The 23,571-nt window shown below is 39.1% G+C and overlaps 1 protein-coding gene across 1 annotated transcript in view; it reads left to right on the forward strand.

Moving 5' to 3' along the window:
* The window catches only part of USH2A (usherin), an 894,134-nt gene that overhangs the window by 653,854 nt on the left and 216,709 nt on the right, over positions 1-23,571 (forward strand). Inside the window, exons 48-50 of the mRNA XM_003419876.4 lie at positions 641-839; positions 5,466-5,634; positions 20,043-20,264. Of these exons, the coding sequence (XP_003419924.2) occupies positions 641-839; positions 5,466-5,634; positions 20,043-20,264 (590 nt within the window). The remainder of the gene's footprint in view (positions 1-640; positions 840-5,465; positions 5,635-20,042; positions 20,265-23,571) is intronic.

Below are 23,571 nucleotides of genomic sequence, written 5' to 3' on the forward strand. Positions count from 1 at the left end.
AGTTGAGATGTTTCAGCAATTGGATGCAGCGCTGGAAATGTTTACTCTTCTATGTCAAGAAATTTGGAAGACAGCTACCTGGCCAACTAACTGGAAGAGATCTATATTTTTTCCTATTCCCAAGAAAGGTGATCCAACCCAATGCAGAAATTATCAATCGATATCATTATATCACATTCAAACAAAATTTTGCTGAAGATCATTCAAAAGCAGAGGTGGCAGTATATCAACAGTGAACTGCCAGAAATTCAAGCCAGATTTCGAGGAGGAGCTGGAACCAGAGATATCATTGCTGATGTCAGATGGATCTGGCTGAAAGCAGAGAATACCTGAAAGATGTTTACCTGTGTTTTATTGGCTAAAGCTACTCGTTGATTTTGTGTGTGTGTGTGTGTGTGTGTGTGTGTGTGTGTGTGTGTGTGTGTGAAGTTTTCCCAGTAAGGAAGAAAATGTGTTTCACTAACATAAAAAATTGTTCTGACCAGAAACTATCATGTTGCTTCCACTTTTTAATTAGGAAATTGTTGATGAAACAAACCTTATGACCAATCCAGAAGATTAATTGAAAAGTAGATGAAGCTGATAGCAACAATGTTAAGTGTTGTCTTTCCAGAAGTATTGATTATTCTCTCTGCTGCAGATCCCTTCAAATTGACTGGGTGTCTCCAGGGAAGCCAAATGGCATCATTCTTGGATATGATCTCCTACGGAAAACATGGCGGTCATGCCCTAAAACACAGAAGTTAATGAAGGACCACGGTGGTGGGTTCTGCAAGGCGGTGGAATGTCACAAGCCTAAAGATATCTGTGGACATATGTGCTATTCTCCTGAATCCAAGGTAAATCTTTTAAAACTAGCCAGTGAAATATGCTTTTTTCACTAAGCACTCCAGGTAAAATCACTTGCTTCTTAAACCACCATTTATCATAATCAGTATTTCCTCTGGTCTGTCAAGAAGAACCCATGGAGAAGCATGGTTATAAAAATCCTGTCAGCCTCATGAGCATTTTAGCCCTCTTATACTTCATCATCTTCACAGGAAATATTAGTTTATTGGGACAATAAGGAACCTCCCAAATTCTTATCTGATTGAGTGACTTGAATTTTGTCTACAACAAATCCATTCAGCTATGAACTGGTGTGTTTGTTTACACGACGCTGATGCGTAACTGTGGACAGGACCTTTTGTGGTTAGTCAAAAATATTTTTATATTATGGTCATTTGCAGAGTAATGTTCATATTAGTTGCAGTTTAGGAATCAGATCAATAATACAGCCAGACAGAGGGGTTTATAAATGGTTTTTATTGACAAATGATGCAGGAAATCCTTATTTGAAGGTAAGAGTTCATTTAATGAAATAATGCTCCTATTTGTCAACAGCACCATCATACAATTAATGACTAAAGCTACTACTAAATTTGTCAGATTCACTGAGAAAAGACACAGCTGTTAAAGTGAGCTATTGAAACAATTTGGAACAAAATACAAGTTATTATGGCTGGCACAAGTTTAGCAGGGGTTTCATCTAATAACATTTGTATATGTATATATATAAATATATATATACACACACACACACACACACTTAGGTTCCAAAATCGTGATTATGCCTAAGTTTTACATCATTTTAGGTCATTAAATGCACACTGTCTGATGAACAGACTTTTATAAAATAAAACTAAATTTATATTTCTAAGAGGAAAAATTTCTGGAATAAACTTGCCCATTAAAAATGTTCTACAGGAGAAAGACATATAACTTTGAAAAGTGTTAGGCAAAATATAACATTAAGTCCACATCTTTTGTTTTTGTTTGTTTCTGTGGTTTTAATAAGTTTTACCCAGTGAGGAGCTGGAAGGTAGGGAATAATTGTTTAGACATATGAATCAAAGATTTACAGTTTTTCCAGTAAGGGAGAAAATGTGTTTTCCCAACATAAAAAAAAAAACAATTTTTTTTTGGCCAGAAACTATCACAGTTGTTTTGGTTTATATAAAACAGTAGATAGCATTTTCAGCTCCAGACTTCAGTGGTGAAAGTAGAACAAAGAGGAATAAAACTAGCAAAGCTAATGTCTCAGTTTAAACTTTATTTTAAAACATCAAAAGTGAACTACTCTTCATATGGCCACATTACATTAAAATGTGCATGTCATGGGATGAAGAAAAAACAGTCACAATCTACACAGAGCTTACTAGTCAAAAATGCCTGTGTATCTGCGCTCAATTGTTTATAGAAGTTCTTCTGCCTTGCTTTCCAGTTTGATTTCAGAGGGTGGTTTGGGTAAGCTTTTGAAGAAATTTAATAAATCTTTACACGCAAATAAATGATTAGTGCAAAATTCTTAAGTTCAGTATTTTCCAAGAAAAACAAACAGCCATTTAGATGAATTATTAATTGATATAAAAGCTTGGTTCAGAACAGAATATTAAAAAAAAAAAAAAAAGGCGTGAGCCACTACTCCACCAAAGAAGAGAGAGAAAAAGATACATGTCGTCTTTTACAGAGACTAAATGTACACTGAAAAAACACTGAAGTATGAGGGAAATGAAGCAAACATTTAACCTTTAGGAAACTGGCACGCACAAATCTCATCTAATGTTCTTGAAAAGAAACCATCATATTCCTCTATTCTTACAATGCAGATGTTATGTATTGTTAAAAGTGACATGATTTTCAATGATGCGCCAAAGTCTTATTTTTATTTTAAGGATTATGGGCACAACACATGTATTAAGATGAAAGAGAATAAAGGAAGTCAATCTAAAATCTCAAGAGGAAAGATTATTTGTAAATTTATATTTGGGGTTAATATATATTTCCTAAAATGGGAGACTAGGGGAAGATAAAAAACACTTTTATTGTGAGTCTTAGAACCTTGTGGTTAAATCGCTATAAACATCAGGGGGTCCCAAAATGTTTGCCGAAGGTTGGCCGTGTGATCACAGCCCTGGTTCTCAAACTGGAGAAGACATCGATCTGGAGGGTTTGTTAAAGCCCAGGTTGCAGAGTTCCATCACCACAGCTTCAGTCCAGAAGTTCTGGGGAAAGCCCGAGAATTTGCGTTTCTGACCCATTCCCAGGTGATGCTTCTGCAGCTGGTCCAGGGACCGCACTTGAAAAATGGATTCTAGAATCACTTTTGGAAACCGTAAAATAAGGAAAAGGCTGCCTTATTTTATTTTATTTTTTCATGTTTTATTTGTTTATCTCCGGTCAATCTATTAGGAAGTTAATAATTTTTAAAATCATTCGAGCAAATTTTTTGTTTTGTTTTGTTTTTTCATGTCTTCTTTCCTTCCCTTTTTAAAAAAATTTTACTGTTGTAAATATATAGGTAACAAAAGACTGTCTTTTTAAAAATTAGCCACACACTTATCAGCTGGAGTTATTGAAATTTCCACGTATGTTATCTGAGAAAACTAATATATAAACACCAAATTAGAAGATCGGTAAATATTCTGTTTATATGGAGAATTCCCAAGAGAATATTTGCTTGGAAATATCCCCTTTGAGGCCTGTCACTGATCTAAACCAGGATGGGTTAAAAGAAAGGCCCAGGTTTTGAGTGGCTGAAGCCACCTGAGAATGGCATCGATAATGAAAGAATGGGAGTAAGCCAGTTCTAATGGCCCATCACTAAATGAATATTTGGGGGATAAATCTGGAGGAGTTTCAGAAGAGCATGACAAGAGTCGAGTACCGAATAAAGTTGCTGAAGGAAAAGAACAAGTGCGCTTAAGTGCCCAGAAACACCATAACCAAAAAACCCAACTCGTGGCGACCCACGTGTGTGAGAGTAGAGCTGTGCTCCGTAGGGTTTTCAACGGCTGATGATTTCGGAAGTAAAGCACCAGGCCTTTCTTCTGAGGCATCTCTGGGTAGACTCGAACTGCTAATCCTTCGGTTAACAGCCTAGCATATTAGCCATATGCACCATCCAGGGACTGTGTTCAGAAACACAGTATATGCGGATGGGACTTTAATCAGTGCTTTAAAATCACATGACAAATGACAAGACTTCGGTTAGTGTCATAAAACAAGAGGGAGGCACTTGCCACTTTTCCATAAAAGCAAAAATGACTAGCATTCTTAGATTCCAAATAAACCTATAGAGAAAATATCAATCTGATTTTTTGCTTAACTCTTAAAAGCTGACTTAAACAATTTAGAAATTTACTTTTCACCCAGAATATGACATTGAAGAGTAGAGTCACCCAATTTATACTTGGAATTAGGCTAATTTTGAATCCTCATTGCTGATAAATAAACACAGTAAAAGAAATTCATTACAATAGGCTTAGCAGGGCTACCCAAGGAACCCAAAAGTAGGCTTTGAATTGAAGAGCTTAAGTTCTTTGCTTTTTGATAACTTGAAAACTGAATGGAAGACTAAGCTGGTGTCCCTTTGGAAGACTTAGGAATTCCACATTCTACTGCTCCCGCGTGGAGTTTGGTTCAAGTGTCGATGCTGGAAGCAGCAGTGACCAAAAGGAAAACATCTCGTAAATCATGGTTGATTTTTGCCTGCCACAGGAAGCGTCTCTCTAATTAATGTAAGTTACGCCGAGTGCAGGTTCTAAGACTACATTTCAGCAACTATTCAGTGTTTGATTTGTCGTATAGACAGAGTGTCACTCTCTCAGACCTCAAGTGAGCATGCAAATAATTATTTGATTGTTCAAGCACATAATTTCTTCCACAGCTCCTGGAGAAAACACAGAGTAACAAGAGCTTTTCAAAATTAATTTCCATATAAATTTCATTTTTTTGAAATGTGGTGGCCTATGCTCTGTATATATAAACTGGACTCTGTGGAGCTTGCATTGTCTGAAGATTGGGTTCATAAATAAATGATCATATAAATTATAAGGAAAATGTAATTTATTTAAAAAAAAAAAAAAGGAGAAGAATCCGTGAAAACAGGGTTCCACAGATGTGGTGTTTTCAAATTAAATAAGCACTAAAATAAAAACATATGTATGAAAGAAATTGTTCATTTACAATTCTAAATGTTCTTTACACTGGAAGCACTGACATTCAAAAGATAATTCATATTTACAGAGTATTATAATGGAGTGGAAGGCATAGTTGAGGACTAAAATAAGTTGCATTATATCAGATGGCATTTATAGAATTCTAATGATGCTGGAAATTTTATTATTTTTTTCAGTAATATGCTACATTTGGAGCCCTGGTGGCACAGTGGTTAAGAGCTACAGCTGCAAACTAAAAGGTTGGCAATTCAAATCCACCAGCAGCTCCTTGGAAACCCTGTGAGGCAGTTCTACTCTGTCCTGTAGGGTTGCTATGGGTCGGTAGTGACTCAACGGCAATGGATATGCTGCATTTGGTCTCATATCAAGGACTTATGAGTAAATAATTATCTCACATGTGATTAAGCTGGTATAGTACTCTTAATTAAACAGATCAGTCTTTGAAAACCAATTTCTGACTTTCAGGTTTGTTGTGATGGCGTTCTCTATAACCCCCAGCCTGGATACGGCTGTTGTGAAGAGAAGTATTTCCCATTTGCTCTGAACTCAACTGGAGTTTGTTGTGGTGGCCGAATACGAGAGGCACAACCAAAACATCAGTGCTGCTCTGGGTATTACGCCAGAATTCTACCAGGTGAGGACCTTTTCCAGGTGGCTCAGCGATGGTGGGAACTTGAATAGGAGAGCATGGCTTATGTCAGTCAGCTATTTCACACCTACCATCAAAAACTGAACTTGCTACCACATAGCCATTGTAAATATCATTTCTTCTCTCTGCTTTGTTGAAACATAAGTAGGGCTAGGTACAGGCAGACTTGGTGGTACAGTGGTTAAGTGCTCAGATGCTAATCAGCCACTAACCAAAAGCTTCGTGGTTTGTAAATATTTACAACCTTGGAAACTCTATTGGGGCAGTGCTACTCTGTCCTGTAGGGTCGCTATGAGTCGGAATCCACTCTACGGCAATGGGTTTGGTTGGTTTGGTGGGTACAAGTGAAAGAAAGGGGGGACACAGGACACTTACAGATCTGCTGCATAAGGAAGTATAGCTGGATAGCTGGATAAACCCAAACCAGACTGCCACACCTTTCTCCAGCGTAGCCACTGGGTGGGTTCGAACTGATGATCTGTAGGTTCACAGCCAAGCGCTTAAACGCTGCAGCACCAGGGCTCCTTGATAGCTGGGTCATTCCGTGTATGTTGTAGCTTTCTTTTATTCACAAGGCTAAGTATCTTCACCATCGAACCTGTGACGTTCTTAATGTTCCACTCCATGAAGCTCTTCTCCAGGCCCTCGATTTCTGCTCTGAATCATGCATGTGTTGTCTCTGGGCGGATTATAACCACAAGCTCCACTTATCTGAGAATTCTAGTCTACGGTCTGTATCCTCTAATTGTTCTAGGTTGACCAGGAGAAGGAGGGATACAGGAAGAAGAAGCAAACAGGATTTTCCTTCTCTTTTTGTCCTATGTGTCAGTCATCTGAACGTGCCATCTCTCTCCAAGTGTCCACTCCACACGCAATGTTGAGTGAATGCATTTGAGAACAGTGATAATAACAAACAAGAATTGATAATAACGATGGTAAAGCATCTATGAAACTCAAAGTCTCTGACATGCTCTGTATTAAAAGACTTGACATATGATGCCTCATATATTCTTCACAACTCTCAGACCCTGGGATTGTGTCACCATTTTATGAATAAGGACACAGGTCTAGAGAGGATCGGTGGCATACCCAGATTCATATAGTGCTGATCTGGGTGTGTCTCTCCAAAAATCAGTGCTCTTATGAGTACTTAACCAGTATCAGTTGCTATTGAGTTGGCTCCAACTCATGGCGATCCCATTTGTGTCAGAGTAGAACTGTGCTCCATAGGGTTTCAGTGGCTGACTTTTTGGAGGTAGATTTCCAATTCTTTCTTCTGAGACCACCAGGGCTCCAAGACACCTCTAGGTGAACTCAAACCACCAAACTCTTAGTGAGCAGCGGAGAGTATTAACCGTTTGTACCACACAAGGACTCCTTGAGCACTCTACTGCCATTTATATAACCAAGTGTGTTAACATGTGCTGACATTTTTCTTTTAAATGGCTGTTGCAGATTTCTGAACATCTTCGCTGGTGCCATTGTCAGTGACTCTTTATCCTGGAAAAGTCATTGAGAATGTAGATTTTTTTTTTGCCACCTAAATTTGATATTAATGTCTTCTTTAACATTCAGAAAATGAATGGGAGGATAAGAAGAAAGCTAAGATTTCTGAAAACTTTAGGAAAGCTGAATACTTAGAGATATCGAATTTAACTTGGAATTTACACCAAACATCTGGTTAATTCAGGCATTAGCTGTTCAAGTGTACTTTGTATTTGCTATAAATATATCCATCCAAGGCATGTAAATTGAGAAATCATCTCACCCAGTGTCTGTTTTGCAAAACACTGGAACAAAACTGAACAGTGAAGTGCTTAAATATGATCTAAGTCTATTCAAAGCAGAGTACCTTCACTCTTCATAATTTTCTCTTACTTACAGCAGTGGCCTTATTTCTGATTCTAAGGCAAAAATACTTTCATAATCGTCTAACTTCTAATCAACCAGATTTTCCAAATGAGAAAATACAATGTTGGTAAAAATAAGAATTTTGTAGAAAAGTGTTAATGTCTTTATACTATAACCAAGTGTTAGTAACTAATCAAATATTGTCAAATGTTTTTACTCTCTCAAAAGCACTTATATTTGGGAAGTCTCCAACAACAGCTCATCTCTTTCCTCTCCTGCAAAAAGTCACTTTAAGAATGATAATTACATAGGTGAAATGGAAATCTGTGAATGCATTCTGACCGTTCTGCACACCCAACAGACCGCATTAGGCAGCTCTTTTCTGCGTCTAACATATAACTAAACATTAGTGCTTTCATTTCTAAGTCACATGAAAATTTTTGATAATTTGTGATTTGCAACTAACTGCTCAAACTCTGAAAAATACCCTCCTCTCCCTTAAAATTCATGAAAAATATTTGGTTGCCTCTATCACAGCTTTTAATTCTTAGGAGATTAATTTGTCACCTCAATCAATCCTAACACAAAGTGGCAGCTTTTGGACTAAAAGAAAAAAAAAAAACTACTTTTGTTCTATTTCAAAATAAAATTCAATATTTTTTCCTAATGTTAGTAAGAACATCCATGAAATAAGCCATGGAAGTCCAGAGGTGGTTTATTAATAGTATGCAAGCTTTTCAATAACTAATTTTTAAAAACAGGAGTTTAAAAACATGGATTGTCTGTATACTGGCACATGCTTACTCAGTCCTGAAGTGTTTTAAATTCTACCAAACTGTTGAGCAAACCCCACATTTGAATTCCTTTCAAGTAGTTCATTTTTCACCATATTTTACCATGGTGTCCAGAGAAAAAAAAATACAATCTCATGGAATAATCAGAGGCGGTGTTTTGCTCCGATCATTAATCTCAATGTACCTAAATGAAGAGTTTGTACTGTGACTTCTCTCCTCAGCCAATGTCTTTGCTAACTGGTTTATCAGCTGTTTACTTCAGGAAAGAAAGCATAGTGACCCCCAAACCATCTTGTATCTGAATGTAATTAAAGTTCAGTCAGTAGTCTGCCAAATCAAGGCTGAGATGAGCGTAGGCATTCTGATATTTATAGGTGAGCTGGAAATATTGGTTAATTATATTTACCTCCAATTTTCCTCACTACTTTCCTGCATAGCACCCCATAAGAAAGAGCTACAGAGCAAAGAATGCTCATCACACACCCCCTTTTTATAAATATGCTAATGACCCCAAGCTAAATGTTAATGTGGGTCATTCTTTGATAAGAATAACAATTAACCACAGCTTTTAGAGAGAAAACATTTTCAAGCCTGGCCTGAAATAGATTCATTTTGAGAGGTTAATGAGAAGGTGACTGATCCTTGTATCTTATGTCTAAAGTGTCTTTTTTCAGAGAAAAATCAGTTTTATTTCTAATTGATATAATCCACATCTCCTTTTGTGAGGCTCTTTTTTTTCTGTCAGTAACTGAATAAGAGTCTGAGGGATTTAGGGGAATTCGGCTAAAATATCTAAACCAATTAATATTTGTTTACTCAAAATAGCCTTTTTTCCCCCTATTGTTGGCTTTCCCCAATACTGTTTTCTCTAAGCCCACCCTTGTCCTACCACCACGACCATCAGTAGCTGTCAAGTTGACCCCCACTCATGGCGACCCCACGTGTGTTAGAGGAGGGTTTTCAGTGGCTGATTTTCAGAAGTGGATCACCAGGCCTTTCTAACCAGGCACCTCTGGGTGAACTCGAATGGCTAATCTTTTGGTTATCAGCCAAGCACAGCAAGCGTTTACCTCACCCAGGGACTCCACCCTTGTCTTGAGTGGTGTTTAATTTAAACTGGATGTTGCCCCTGTAAGTGTGGCACATGATGTCAAAGAATAGTTTGCCAACCTCTCCGGCTGTGACGATTTGAGGAATACGGCAACTACATTTCAGGCTAAACAGGAAGATCCTTTTACCCAGCAAAATGTAACAAATACAGTAATTTTACTGTTTACGATAAGCTCATTCCTCTTTCATTGGCTTCTGGTACCATCATGAAGAAAAATTCACCAAATTCCTACAGCGTGAGGGATTGCTTTCCTGTGGCCTTTCTCACCATGGTCTTGTAACTCTCACCAAATGACTGGGTGGGACTATGCAGATAAGGTGCTTGTGGCCCACCAACAGGATTGGCTAGCTTGGTAATAATGAAAATAAGGTGCATGGCACCCTTGTGGGGGTGGACCATGCAAGTTAGGTGCATGGAACCCTAACAAGGGGATTGGTTAGTATTGCCATCCTGCTAGGCTTAAAATGAGCCATCCTAGAGGCAGAAAGGGGGGACCTGACTACCACTAAGAAGAAGAGATGAGAGCAGAGAGCATTTTTGAACCCTGGATTCCCGTGCTGAGACTCTCCTAGACCAAGGGGACAGAGAGAGAGTTGAAACACTGGAAAGGGCAAGGCAACAAGAAGCAGTGGCAAAGAAATGGCAGCAGCAGAAGCAGCAAAACCAGGAGACTGGCAGGAGACAGCATGGCGGGCTTTCTGGCCCACGGAGCGAGAAAGTTGAGTGCCTTTGGGCAGGAGGCTTGTTGGTGGAGTGGGGTACCTCCAGGAATGTGGCAGAGCTAGGCTTACTGACCCAAGGAGCAAGAAAGCTGAGAGCCTTCAGGCTGAGGATTACTGGTGCAGTGGAGTGCCTCTGGGCACTCACTGGCTAAAGAGCTAAAGAACTTTGTAACACTTGCCTAAGCAGGGCAGAGACCAGGCCCAAGAGCTGAGGGGCCAAGGGCCAGAGAGAGGCCTGTCTTTGGGCACGGCTGAGGAGAGGTTGTCCTGATCGAAGAACTGTATCCTGAGTCATTCCTGATTCTGATTTGTATCTTGTTACTTCCTGAATAAGCCTCATAACTGTGAGTTCTGTGTGGCCATTGCAATGAATCACTGAACCCAGTAGAGAAGCAGACAGTGCCGTGGGAGGGATGGCTGGTGTCAGAATTGTTTAAAAGGTGAAGAGAGGATGTATGTCTGACCTCCACCTCATAGCAATTAGCCTTGGGCCTTTGATCTTGATTTTCTTTCCCCCTCATGAAGTAAAAGGAGGTCAGACGCACCTGCTACACGCTGCCATTTTTACAGTTCCCTTCTATTTATAAACACCACATTGCAGAATCCTCTCAAAACCAATTGACTAAGCCATTTGTTCACTGAAATTCCAATTCGAGAAATCCATATCTTAGAAGAAAATTGAGTATTTCTCCTGGGCATTTACCCTGGAGAAATAAAAACTTGTGTTTACACTAAAATCTGTACATGGATGTTTATGGCAGCTCTATTCTTAAATACCAAAAAACTGGGAACAACTTAAATGTCCTTCACTGGGTAAAAGGACAAACTGTCATCATCCATACAAAGGGATACTACTCAGGGATGAAAAGGAGCAAACTTTTGATACAGGCCCAAAAGGCCTGTGTTCAGTTGAAGAAGCCAGTCTCAAAAAGTTACAAACTGTCATAGCATCTGGGGTCTTAAAAGCCTGTGAGTGGCCATCTAAGATACTCTACTGGTCTCACTCCTTTGGGAGCAAGGAAGAATGAAGAAAACTAAAGATGAAAAAAAAAAAAAAAAGGGAAGGATAAGTCCAAAAGACTAATGGGCCACATCTACCACAGCCTCCACCAGACTGAGTACAGTACAATTAGATTGTATTTGGCTACCACCACTGACTGCTCTGACAGGGATCACAATAGAGGGTCCTAGACCAAAAAAAAAAAAAAAAAAAAGACAAAGGTGAAGAAAAATGTAGAACAAAATTCTAACTCGACAATAAAGACCAGACTTGCTGGCTTGGCAGAGGCTGGTGAAACCCTGAGGGTATGGCTCCCAGACAAACTTTCAGTTCAGTAATGAAGTCATTCTTGAGGTTCACACTTCAGCCAAAGATTGAACAGGTTGGACTGGTCCATAAAACAAAATGAGACTAAAGGGGCACAACAGTCCAGGGTCAAGGACTAGAAGGCGGGAGGGGACGGGAAAGCTACTAATAGGAAACCCAGTGTTGAGAAGGTAGAGTATTGAAATGTTGTGAGGCTGTTAACCAATGTTAACTGTTTAGTGAAAAACTAGTTTGTTCTGTAAACCTTCTTCTAAAGTACAATTTAAAAAAAAATTTACAAACTGTGAGATTGCATTTGTATGATGTACTCAAAAAGACAAGCTATAGTAATGGAGAACAGATCCAGTGGTTCCCAGGGCTGTGGGCAAGAGGAGAATGTGGCTATAAAGGAATAGCTGTGGGCAAGAGGAGAGTGTGGCTATAAAGGAATAGCATGTGGGAGTTTTGGAGGCTGATGAAACTATTTTGTATCCTGATTGTATTCATGTATTAAGATCCATGGAACTTTACCCACAAAAAGTCAATTTTACTGAAAGATGTTTTAAAGATAAAATTTTAAAAAGCTATGCCTTGGACACTAGTGAAGAGGACTTGGAGCACTTACTAATGAAGATCAAAGACCACAGCTTTCAGTATGGATTACACCTCAACATAAAGAAAACAAATATCCTCACAACTGGGCCAATAACACGTATCGTGATAAACGGAGAAAAGATTGAAGTTGTCAAGGATTTCATTTTACTTGGGTCCACAATCAGTGACCATGGAAGCAGCAGTCGAGAAATCAAAAGATCCATTGCATTGGGCAAATCTGCTGCAAAGGACCTCTTTAAAGTGTTGTAAAGCAAAGATGTCACCTTGAAGGCTAAGGTGCACCTAACCCAAGCTACGGTATTTTCAATCACATCATGTGCATGTGAAAGCTGGGCAATGAATAAGGAAGACCGAAAAAAAAAATTGACGCCTTTGAATTGTGGTGTTGTATTGAATTATACCATGGACTGCCAAAAGAATGAACAAATTTGTCTTGGAAGAAGTACAACCAGAATGCTCCTTAGAAGCAAGGATGTCAAGACTGCGTCTTACACACTTTGGACATGTTGTCAGGAGGGATCAGTCCCTGGAGAAGGACACCGTGCTTGGTAAAGTACAGGGTCAGTGGAAAAGAGGAAGACCCTCAACGAGATGGATTGACACAGTGACTGCAACAATGGTTTCAAGCATAACAAAGATTGTAAGGATGGAGCAGGACCAGGCAGTGTCTCGTTCTGTGGTAAGTAGGGTCACTCCAAGTCGGAACCGACTCGATGGCACCTAACAGCAATAACATGCCTTAGCTTCTGTTTCCATTTTGCAAATAGGAAAGGTAAGACATAGGAACATGGCCAAATCAACCAGTCATCATCGGAAATTTTCATGATTAAGTAACGGATTGAGCCCACACTAACATGATAACTTTACTTCTTATATGACTTGTATTTAAGTAGAACAGAAAGTAAGCAGATATACCTCCATCACAATTACTATGACAGACAATTCCTACTTAAAAAAAAAGAAAGAAAGAAAGAAAGGAAGCAAAAATGTCGTAGTTGGAGACTAGACTCTAGTTCAAATGCTGTTTTTGCGATTACATTCTAATGAAACAAAAAGTTGGTGCATAGTATTTAGGTGGTTTGGTGCTGAGTAATTAGTGGATAAGATCATGGACTTCAGAGTTAGATTGCCTGGCTCATAGCCCCCCCCCCACTTTTTTTCATTTATTAGTTCTTTGACCTTCATTAAGCTACTTAACTAAGTAAATTACCCAGAACCCCTAATGTCTCTGATGTTCACTGAGCTGTTGAGTTAGAATCCCCAAAGCTTGTATGACTCTCTGTGTACAAATAGAAAGGTTTATAGGAATGGAGGAGAACATTGGTAAAGGGGGACTCATGGGAGACCTTTAAGTGACAGAAGACAGCCCTTAATAAACCTATCCATAGCAATGGCTCAGGTGTGTCTACGTTCATCAGAGCATATAAAGGGACAGCCAGTTCAGAAAAGTTAGGAATCCAATGTCTACTGTATCCTATGAGAACAAAAAACCTCCTAAGTTGACTTTTGGTAATTGGGCAGAGAAAGTCACAAATTACTTCCAACTTTGAGAGGTCAACAGGTTTTCTGTTTACGTTATATCATAGTCTAGGATCTAGAATCGATGCATTTGGTTTTGACAAAATTGATGTTTGGAGACATTTTTTCCCTTGTTTTGTTTTTTATGCTACTGTCAACAGGTAGAGGAATCAGTTTTTCAGGACTCTATCTGGGAAGCATAGCATAAGAGCACATACATTTTGCATAAGAGGGTAGTCTCTAAGCAGAAACCAAGTATCTCTAAGTATCTTCATTTCCTATTGTGGCTGCAACAGTTTACCACAAACTTAGTGGATTAAAACAACACCTATTTTTTTCTTCAATGCTCAAGGTCAGAATTCCGTGTGGGCTAAAATCAAGGAGTCAGCAGGCCTCCATTCCCTTCTGGAGGCTCTAGGAGGGAAGCTCTTTTCTTGTCTTTTCCAGCGTCTAGAGGTAACCTACATACCTTGGCTCAAGAACCCCTTCCATCTTCAGAGTCACCAATGGCCAGTTGAGCCTTTCTTACCCTGTATTATCAACCTTAATCCCATCAGCTACCGTAATCCTCCTTTGCTGGGCATCGTAACAGGATCACGAATTTCAGGAATTAAGACATGAATATCTTTGGGAGGTCATTATTTGCCTACCACACTAAAGTTACGGTGAAGTAGTTGTGAGAACTAAGAGGGCACTTCTGTCAGCTGTGGGATGTGACTGTCCCAAGTGAATGTGAGAAGATGACTGTGAGCCTGAGTGCAAGGTTATACAAAAACTCCTGAGCATAGATCTACAGCTCTACATTAAGCTTCTGTCTCAGGGGCTAGAGATACAAGCGTATTAGAGTTGGGAACCACAGGGAAGGAGGAAGCACAACTTGTGAATGGCCCTTAAATCTTGTACAAAGTAGAATCCAAGCTCGTTCATCTTTTTGATGGAAAGAGTAGGGTATTACAAAGGCTAGTACAGGGGATAGCAAGTCTTTGAGGTGTGTGGATATGATGCACTGCAGTTATTTAATAACTTCCTTCTTTAGCAGGCTTTGGACTAATTTCAAGAAAGAAATACCCAAATAGAGACCTTTAAGAGTTTAGACTGTTCTAAGAGTCCCACATCTGAACTGTCTTTGGCACAGAGGATCATGAAGCCAGATTCAAGATCTGAGAGGCATCAGGTAGACGGTAATCAATCTGTGCCATCATCAAATTATGGACTTGTGAACCCTGTCCTGGAAATCCCAAAAAGAGGTTTTCTAGTCCACATTGAATAGTAGCAGCCATTTACAAAAGTGGATCTCATCCCAAAAGATTCAGTAGAGTAGATTACTAATCAGGAAAATGTGCTGATTCGAAAAACAGCAAAGAAAAACATGAAGTGTCTGAGAGATACTTGAAATTTTTGCCATTGAGAGATTTTTGGTTATTCCTAGGAAGGAATGATGGAAAGGTGGGAGAGTTTGTGTCAGAGAGTGTAGCCCTAGTGTCAATTAGATCTGTTTTTTACAATTGCATGGAAATGTCTCTGTTTTCAGTTGCACGGAAATTTCTCCCTTTCAGCTGTGTGGGAATTTCTCCACTTTGTGTTAAGGGCAGTTGTGGACAGACAGGAGTGGACAGACAGGAGCAGCTAATTCCACAGAGAGGTCATTCAGTCAAAGTTTGTTCTTTTCCTGTTTTGTTTCTATCTTTCTAAATAAGCCAAAGCAAGTGTTCTTCCAGTGCCATTTTCCTTACAATACAGATGTCTGCATAGAGCTGTCCTTGTTCTTGGGTTTATCTAGTTACTTGATCCAAAGAGCTATTCATTTGGTGTTTTTTGTTGCCTTATTCTTATCCCAAGGTCCTGGGAGTGGCCATGGAAGTTCTAAATTTTGCTTGGTAAAATCCTGCCACAGCTTCAAAGGTGTAATGTTATTGGCACCATAACTTTAAGCCCATATTTAAATGTCAAAAACAAACAAGAAACAAATAACCAACCCCCAGATATCTCAGTTTTCAGCACTAGCTTCCCTACTTCATCTGTGAAAATTCTAAGGAACAAATCAAATCAAAAGTCTTATATTAAGGACAATGAAGAGAAAGAATAAAGGCTTAGGAGGTGCTTCAACAATGAGGAAGTAGAGCACTCACCAGGGACAGGACTTGCTCGACTATCTACTGCTGGAACTCCAAGGAAGGTAGATGACGAAGGGCCTCTGCTCTGTCCTCATCCAAGTGGCTCCGGGCTGAGCAGCACAAGGACCAGACTTGATCCAGGTCATGGCACCAAAAGCTGTGAAAGAAAATCAGCCAGAGCACTTATAGCAAAAGCCTTTGCGTGAGAATGCCTGGCCTGAGAGGAATGAAGCAGCATTTTAACTTAGGGAAGGAGGGTGGACTGTTGCAAAGGGCTTTAAGAGGAGTGAGTCACTGAAGCTCATCTAGTTTCAGTCGAGGGTGATTCTCAAGAGAAAAGTACTGCTCTTGCAGATTAGCAACCATTGCTTTGGGCAATTTGGGTTTTATCAGGAGCTGTGGAAGCAACAGTGAGGGAATAAAGCCACGTGCAAAATGGAGTGGGGAGGAAGAGCTGCTGGGGACAAGGACATGCAAGGGTCACAGGGAAAATTCTCCACCCTTTAGTGTCTCTCACAATTTCCTCATCTATAAAATGGGGATATTTTTTCCTACCTCACAGGGTTTTTGTGAGGAGTATGTATGACGGACTGTTTTAGTTATCTAGTGCTGCTGTAACAGAAATAGCACAAGTAGATGGCTTTAACAAATAAATTTATTTTCTCACAGTTTAGGGGACTAGAAGTCTGAATTAAGGGCACAAGCTCTAGAAGTAAAAGAAACTGAACAGATTTCAAAGGGCAGGTCGAGAAGACAAAGTAAAGTATTATAATGACGTGTGCAAAGAGCTGGAGATAAAAAACCAAAAGGGAAGAACATGCTCTGCATTTCTCAAGCTGAAAGAATTGAAGAAAAAAATTCAAGCCTGAAATTGTAATAGTGAAGGATTCTATGGGGAAAATATTAAATGATGCAGGAAGCATCAAAAGAAGATGGAAGGAATATACAGAGTTGCTATATCAAAAAGAATAGGTCGATGTTCGACCATTTCAAGAGGAAACATGTGATCAGGAACCGATGCTACTGAAGGAAGACGTCCAAGCTGCTCTGAAGGCATTGGCGAAAAACAAGGCTCCAGGAATTGACAGAATATCAATTGAGATGTTTTAACAAACGGATGCAGTGCTGGAAGTGCTCACTCGTCTATGCCAAGAAATTTGGAAGACAGCTACCTGGCCAACCAACTGGGAGAGATCCATATTTATGCCTATTCCCAACAAAGGTGATACAACTGAATGTGGAAATTATCCAATGATATCATTAATGTCACACAAAAGTAAAATTTTGCTGAAGGACATTCAAAAGCAGCTGCAGCAGTATATTGACAGGGAACTGCCAGAAATTCAGGCCAGATTCAGAAGAGGACACGGAACCATGGATATCATTGCTGATGTCAGATGGATCTTGACTGAAAGCAGAGAATACCAGAAAGATGTTTACTTGTGTTTTATTGACTATGCAAAGGGATTCAACTGTGTGGGTCATAACAAATTATGGGTAACATTGTGAGGAATAGGAATTCCAGAAGACTTAATTATGCTCATGAGGAACCTGTACATAGATTAAGAGGCAGTTGTTCAGACAGAACGAGGGGATATTACTTGGTTTAAAATCAGGAAAGGTGTGTGTCAGGGTTGTATCCTTTCACCATATCTATTCAATCTGTATGCTGACCAAATAATCTGAGAAGCTGGACTATATGAAGAAGAACAGGGCATTAGGATTGGTGGAAAGACTCATTAAAAACCTGCATTATACAGATGACACAATATTGCTTGCTGAAAGTGAAGAGAACTTGAAGCACTTACTGATGAAGATCAAAGACCACAGTATGGATTGCACCTCAGCATAAAGAAAACAAACATCCTCACAACTGGACCAATAAGCAACATCGTGATTAACGGATAAAAGACTGAAGTTGTCGAGGATCTCATTTTACTTGGATCCACAATCAACACCCATGGAAACAGCAGTCAAGAAATCAAAAGATGCATTACACTGAGCAAATCTGCTGCAAAAGACCTCTTTAAAGTGTTGAAGAGCAAAGATGTCACCTTGAAGATTAAGGTGTACCAGATCCAAGCCATGGTATTTTCAATTGAATCATATGCATATGAAAGCTGAACAATGAATAAGGAAGACAGAAGAAAAACTGATGCCTTTGAATTGTGGTGTTGGTGAAGAATATTGAATATACCACGGACTGCCAAAAGAACAAACAAATCTGTGTTGGAAGAAGTACAACCAGAATGCTCCTTAGAACCAAGGGTGGTGAGACTACATCTTACATACTTTGGACGTGCTGTCAGGAGAGATCAGTCTCTGAAAAAGGATATCATGCTTGGTAAAGTACAGAGTCAACAAAAAAGAGGACGACCCTCAACAAGATGGATTGACACAGTGGCTGCAACAATGGGCTCAAGCATAAAAACAATCGTCAGCATGGCGCAGGACCAGGCAGTGTTTCGTTCTGTTGTACCCAGGGTGGCTATGAGTCTGAACTGACTCGAAAGCACCTAACAACAACAACAGCTCTAGGGGAAGGCCCTCTCCCTCTCTCTCTCTCTCTCTCTCTCTCTCTGTCGGCTCTGAGGGAAGATCCTTGTCTCTTCAGCTTCTGTTTCCTGGTTCCTTAGAGATCTCCGTGTGGTTTGGCATCTCTCTTCCCCCATCTCTGCTTGCTTAATCTGCTCCTTTAATATCTCCTAAGAGCTTGACTCAGAACACACCCTACACTAATTCTGCTTCATTAACATAGCAAAGACAACCGGTTCCCAAATGGGATTATAACCATAGGCATAGAGGTTAGGATTTACAGCACATATTTTGGGGGAACACAATTCAATACAGAACACCAACATATACCAAAAAACCAAACCTGTTGCCATCACGTAGTACGCATGCAATAAATGTTAACAATTATTAACCTATGAGACATATTTTTGTTAATTTAAAACAGTGCTTCTCATATTAGCCAGTCTGAGAGCTGCTTACCAGTCCACAACAAGATGAGAAGCGTGCACCAGAATGTAAATTAACGCATGGCTTTCTTCACTGAGAAAGTTTTGCCATAAAAAAAGAAGAAGTTCAACTGAGCAAAGCAAGGTGTACAGTGATGTAGTTGATTTTTATTCTGAAGAAAGCTCCCTGTGCTACTCCACAGACTGTACTTCTAGCAGCAAAGGTTTAAAGAATGGATTTATCTTTGGTCTTGGGGAAAACTCTACGAAGGCATAACAACTTTGAATTTAGGTTTCCAAGTAGCTTTTGCTATTTTCTCCAGTACTGAGTAGCCATTTGTCTTAAAAATATTAAGATGACCCAGTTTCTGTTTTCTTAACCTTGAGGTGGAAGGTCTAGAAGCCTGGTTTTAAGTTTTCTCTACCAATTGGAAGCCCACTGTCTGTGCTTGAGCTATGGCTTATACTTGATTTCTGCAAGTACTCCTTTGTAGATGGCTAAAATCAAACAAATCTGTCCTGGAAGAAGTATCACCAGAATGCTCCTTAGAAACAAGGATGGTGAGACTACGTCTCACATACTTTGGACATGTTATCAGGAGGGCCCAGTCCCTGGAGAAAGGCATCATGATTGGTAAAGTAGACATCGTGATTCCTCAGTGAAAAAGAGAAAGACCCTCAACAAGATAGATTGACACAGTAGCTGCAGCAATAGGCTCAAACACAGCAATGATTACGAGGATGGCGCAGGACCGGGCAGTGTTTCATTCTGTTGTGCACGGGGTCACTATGAGTTGGAACTGACTCGACGGCACGTAACAACAACAACAAATTCAGGCCAAAAGATGATGTGAAGAGGAACGTGGGAGTAACGACAGTCATGAAATTCAGCGTCTACCACAGTCCGGCAGAGAACTAGTGTGCCGACTAGACTATATAGTGTTTTTAATTCTTCTCACTTAAAAAAATATATAGTTTGTTTAAAGAAATTATAATCATAGCCAATATAAATGTATCACTGGTTGGTTTCAGAATCCATCCACATTTTCAAAAAAAAAAAAACACTAAATGTAGAAAAGTATTCCTAGACCAATTATTTTGTGATGTCCATTAATCCATGTCACCAGATGTAATGTGTTTAGATTTTAGAGGAAAAGAGAGGACATAGGCAACATACCCTTAACTCTAAGTTGGTATTTGTATGTACATACGTGTTTATGTAACTTTAACACACACACAAAATGAAATCTTACTGAGATTTCGCAACTCCAATACGACAATATCCTTCCTAGTAATTCTATCAATCAGTTGGGATCTGCAAGATGATTATGATAAAATTTGGTTGTGAGCCACTGCAGGTTTTTAAACCCAGGCAATGATTACTACTGTCCTGAATTGGCAGGTGAAGTATGCTGTCCAGATGAACGGCACGACCGGGTTTCTGTTGGCCGTGGCGACGCCTGCTGCGGCAGAATGCCCTACTCCACCGCAGGACACCAGATTTGCTGTGCAGGGAGGCTCCATGATGGCCATGGCCAGCAGTGCTGTGGTGGGCAGATTGTGAACAAAGATCTAGAATGCTGTGGCGGAGAAGAAGAGGGTGTGGTATACATTCGCCTTCCAGGTAAGGAGCCCTTGTCAACCTTTCGGTAGGTGGAGGGACTGAAGAGTGAAGACGGTGAGAAATTAGCCCTTGATATCAAACAAAAAAGTAATTAAACTCACTTTAATTATACCAGTGCAGCAATTAGGTACATGTTGTGTAACAAATACAAATTTAATCTCACTTTTTTGATGTGCAACTAACTCATTTCATAAACACAGATCAAAATTAAAGTCAAGTTCCAAGAGGAACTTGGAAAGTGTTATGGCCTTCAAAAAAAATAACCACCCACACGTGAACGCAGTGCTTCTTGATCAAGATGCTATTTCCCAGCGAATATTCACAGCAGACAAAATTATGATGACACCGTGTCATTATTCTTTCACTCTCCTGCCCTGCAGTAGCTATGAAATTAAAAAAAAAAGTCAAAACCATTGCCTTCATGTTGATTCCAACTCATGGTGAGTGACCCCATGTGTTACAGAGTAGAACTGCTTCATAGGGCTTTCTTGGCTATAATCTTTATGAAAGCAGATCACCAGGCCTTTCTTCTGTAGACTGGGTGGATTTGAACTGCAAACATTTAGGTTAGTAGTTGAGTGCAAACTATTAATATTAATAGCAATCATTATTATTGATTGACCACTTACTATCTCTAATTGGTACTATGCTAAATACTTTATAAGTATTATTTCAATTAATCTTTACAACAGTCTTACATGATAGGTTCTGTTATTATCCACATTTTATGAATAAGAAAACTGAGGCACAGAGATTAGAAACTTGCCCAAGATCACACACCTAGTTGGATCTAGATTTTGTGCAGCCTGAAGCTTATACAATTTGGGGGTCCTCTTTAAAAAAAGAGTGCTAATTATGAAAACAAAATATAAAAATGAATGTTTATTTGGAATGGGAGAATAAAATTATAAAAGTTACAAATATAAAAAACTAGGAAATCTCACTAACACTAAAGGCAGCGTATGTGTACTGTATAAGTCCTGACATACCTCTGTAGTGTTTCCCTCGACATTTTCAGCTTATACACTTGATTACCCCTTCTCGTGACAGTGGTTTTGTACCACCATCACCTACAGAAACAGCAGGAAACTCAGTCTTTCTTTTCACATGGTTAATCAAAATTGTTTAATTATTTAGACATTAGAAAAGTAGCTTTAGGTTTTACAACTTACTATTGTACTGTTGTATAAATATAAATATAAATGTTTTGAATTATCATTAAATTTGGAATAATCTCTACCAAGTTTCTTTCTGTAAGATTTCAGGGCATTTCAATAACTTGTCTTAAATATTCAGTGCATTGGCAGCATCGTTAACAGGTTTTCATGAATTTCCTTTTTGTGTAGCTGAATTTGACTTGTATGTTAACGTAGATGTCAGTATTTTATGTAAAGTCAGCAAGAAATATATTCTTCCAAGGTACTTATGAGTTGTTCTTCACCACTTGTATTATCAAACAATCAAATTGCTTAAGCATTATTTCAATTTTACATCTGTAATTTTCTTTAATAGTTTCTGCTTTTGGTATTAGCGGAAATTCATTTTGTTCTGATTTTATTCTTGGTGTCAGAATAATTTCAGTTGATTTCATTGTTCAGACTTACAGCTTTTGTTATATATTTCATTAGTTTTTCTACCTGATCTTTCTCTTTCTTTCAAACTTCCCTTTATATATACACAAATTAGGGGTCTGTAATTTCTCACATTCGTTATCTTTCCAAATTGGTTAAAGTAACATATTCAAGATTTCACATTTTTATGGAAGTGATTGAAAACATAAATGTAGCTACTGAACCCAAATTAAATGTTTCCCCAACTCGACTTCCCATTAGTTAGATTCCAAAAATGTCCATGACCACTCTAACCCCAATCAATGCGAGATCAAATATGACAGAGGGCAATTTAAAGGAGTAAGTGACAGTGGTCTTAAAAAATTGTAGTTAAATATCATACTTCGTAAATTTTATAAAACCGTATGACCATGTGTGTGTTTGAAGGGGTACATGCAAGCAAAGAGCTCTGAAGTTTAAGTTTCATTAGTTTCATGATAAATCTACCCCTGCAACTAGTTAGTGTGGAAGCCCCAGTCCCAATCTGAGTATTACTTCAGGACACCATAATATCTTGATGGATATCAACTATGAACTCTACTGTCTTTCCATAATTTTTTGTCTTTCCAAAAAGAATTGCCTATAATACAAGTAACAATTGTTCAAATTTAGTATTATAGTACTATTGATAAATACCATGTGTTTGTATATTTCAACACATCCTTTTCTGTGCAAAGTCTGGTGAAAACCATTAAGAAGAGTACTTCAGTAACAAAGCCAACCGTCCAAATAAGACAAGATATCAAAACTAGGTGTGTCCGAGTCTTGTTTCTTAACCAAAATACTAGACTGTCAGTATTGTGACATCTCTTAAATAAGGCAGAATGTTGTTGTTGTTGTTAGGTACTGTTGAGTCAGTTCCAACCCATGGCGACCCTATGTACAACAGAACGAAACACTGCCCAGTCCTGCACCATACTCACAATCGTTGCTCTGCTTGAGCCCGTTGTTGCAGTCACTGGGTCAATCCATCTTGTTGAGGGTCAGCGAAAAAGAGGAAGACCCCCCAATGAGGAAGTCAGAATGTTAGGTTAAGTTATTTGCAGTTAAATTTCAATCTTTTCAGTGTGGGAAAGGCTCGTCTCTTTCTTTGACCGCCCCCCCAAAAAAACCTGTTATTTCAAGTTTCAGAAAAGCTACAAAAGCAGATAGACAACATTCCATGTTCACTATTTGCCAGGCTAAGTTCTGTGTGCTTTATATTTGTTAACATGTTTATTCCTCACAACCACCCTATGAAGTAGGTTTACCAGTTTACCGCTTTACCAATGAGAAAAGAGAGACACGAAGACAGAGAAGTTAGATAACTTGTCCCAGATCCCACAGCTAGTAAGTGGTTGTATTGCTTCAGGTAACACTATTCTTATAAATGAACCTCAAAATTTATAAAAGCTCAAACATAATAAAGGCGATTCCTTTTTCATGTAATAGAGCTCAGGTAATGAGCATATCTGCAGGTCAGCTCTCCTTCCCACATCCATTCTGGCTGTTGGAACTCTGCCATTTTCAACAGCTTTTAATGTGACCTAGGATCCTTGTCCATTCCTGCAGCCAGAAGTTGAAAAGAGCATGAGAGAACATGTGTAGGAGTTTTGTATTGGCTAGGCCTGGAAGTGGCAAGTGTTTTTATCAACATTCTGTTGGTTAGGACTCAGCTTTCTGTCCACACCTAAATGAAAAGGAGACTGAGAGGCTTG

This window comes from Loxodonta africana, chromosome 25 (genome assembly GCF_030014295.1).
Source record: "Loxodonta africana isolate mLoxAfr1 chromosome 25, mLoxAfr1.hap2, whole genome shotgun sequence".
Taxonomy (NCBI): domain Eukaryota; kingdom Metazoa; phylum Chordata; class Mammalia; order Proboscidea; family Elephantidae; genus Loxodonta; species Loxodonta africana.